The sequence below is a fragment of the Nannospalax galili genome, unplaced genomic scaffold (assembly GCF_000622305.1).
Source record: "Nannospalax galili isolate Female #2095 unplaced genomic scaffold, S.galili_v1.0 scaffold287, whole genome shotgun sequence".
In the NCBI taxonomy this organism is placed as follows: domain Eukaryota; kingdom Metazoa; phylum Chordata; class Mammalia; order Rodentia; family Spalacidae; genus Nannospalax; species Nannospalax galili.
The window spans coordinates 2,209,349-2,210,430 of record NW_008357493.1 but is presented as its reverse complement, the minus strand read 5'-3'; the positions used below and the strand labels follow the sequence as shown (position 1 = coordinate 2,210,430).

At 45.7% G+C, this 1,082-nt stretch overlaps 1 protein-coding gene across 1 annotated transcript in view; it reads right to left on the bottom strand.

Moving 5' to 3' along the window:
- Positions 1–1,082, bottom strand: part of Ercc5 (ERCC excision repair 5, endonuclease) — a 38,847-nt gene that overhangs the window by 27,145 nt on the left and 10,620 nt on the right. The window contains exon 4 of the mRNA XM_029557207.1: positions 131–168. Coding sequence (XP_029413067.1) covers positions 131–168 — 38 coding nt within the window. The remainder of the gene's footprint in view (positions 1–130; positions 169–1,082) is intronic.

Here is a 1,082-nt window from a genome sequence, read left to right as displayed (position 1 = left end):
GGGGGTGGGGAGTTGCTTCAAGGAGGTAGTATCATGGACAAGACAAACAAATATGAGCACTACCACTACAGCTGAGAAAAGATGGTGATGGCAATGCAGAAAAAAAGAAATAGGCTGATGGAAAAGCTACTTTTGTCTCCTGGTAGCCCCTGGGAAGCGGCTGTAGGGCTGGGGACAAAGAAAACCTGTCCAGACTTCTGGTCTTCAGCCTACACTTCACACAGACACCGCTGAGTACTAACGGCCAGGTAGCAGAAGACAGCTTCATGGGAAAGCTCAACCAGACAGTGTCAGGAGGGCAGGTCAGCAGGGAATGGTATTCACGTGGGTGGAGAAGTCAAGAACACTGAGAAGCAGAGTGTCCATGTGTTTAGCTAAACAAGGACACCATATGTCGTATTTCACCTGGTAGTAAAACAGAGTATGGAAGAAAAAGCAGGCAGAGGCAAAGCTCAACCAGACAGTGTCAGGAGGGCAGGTCAGCAGGGAATGGTATTCACATGGGTGGAGAAGTCAAGAACACTGAGAAGCACAGAGTGTCCATGTGTTTAGCTAAACAAGGACACTATATGTCGTATTTCACCTGGTAGTAAAACAGAGTATGGAGGAAAAAGCAGGCAGAGGCTGAAAATGTAAAAGCATGCAAACACACACGACACAAAGGCAAAGAAGGCGAAAACTGGGAATTAAAGGTTTAAGCAGGGACGGGGGCAGGAGGTAAGGGAAAAGGAGGCGGGGAGAACTGAAAATAAGGACGTATGGAAACAAAAACCACTATATGTAAGCTAATTTAAAAATTAACTTAAAAAAAAATAAAAGGAGTTTGGGCTGCATGGGTAGAAAATGATTCCCCCAGAAGACATGGGCTATTAAATGAGTATTTCAGTACCAGGCATGGGGATACCTCCCTCTGATTTACTGGTCGAGAAGGCCCAAGAGGTACCCCGAACCACAGAGGAATACTGATATTGCACTTGGTTGCCCATCAGAACTAGATGGTAAGCCCCTATTGCTAAAGACACGGCATACTTTGGTTGCAGGGTATAGCAAAATCAACCTGGAAGTTTGAAAACTTCTTTCCT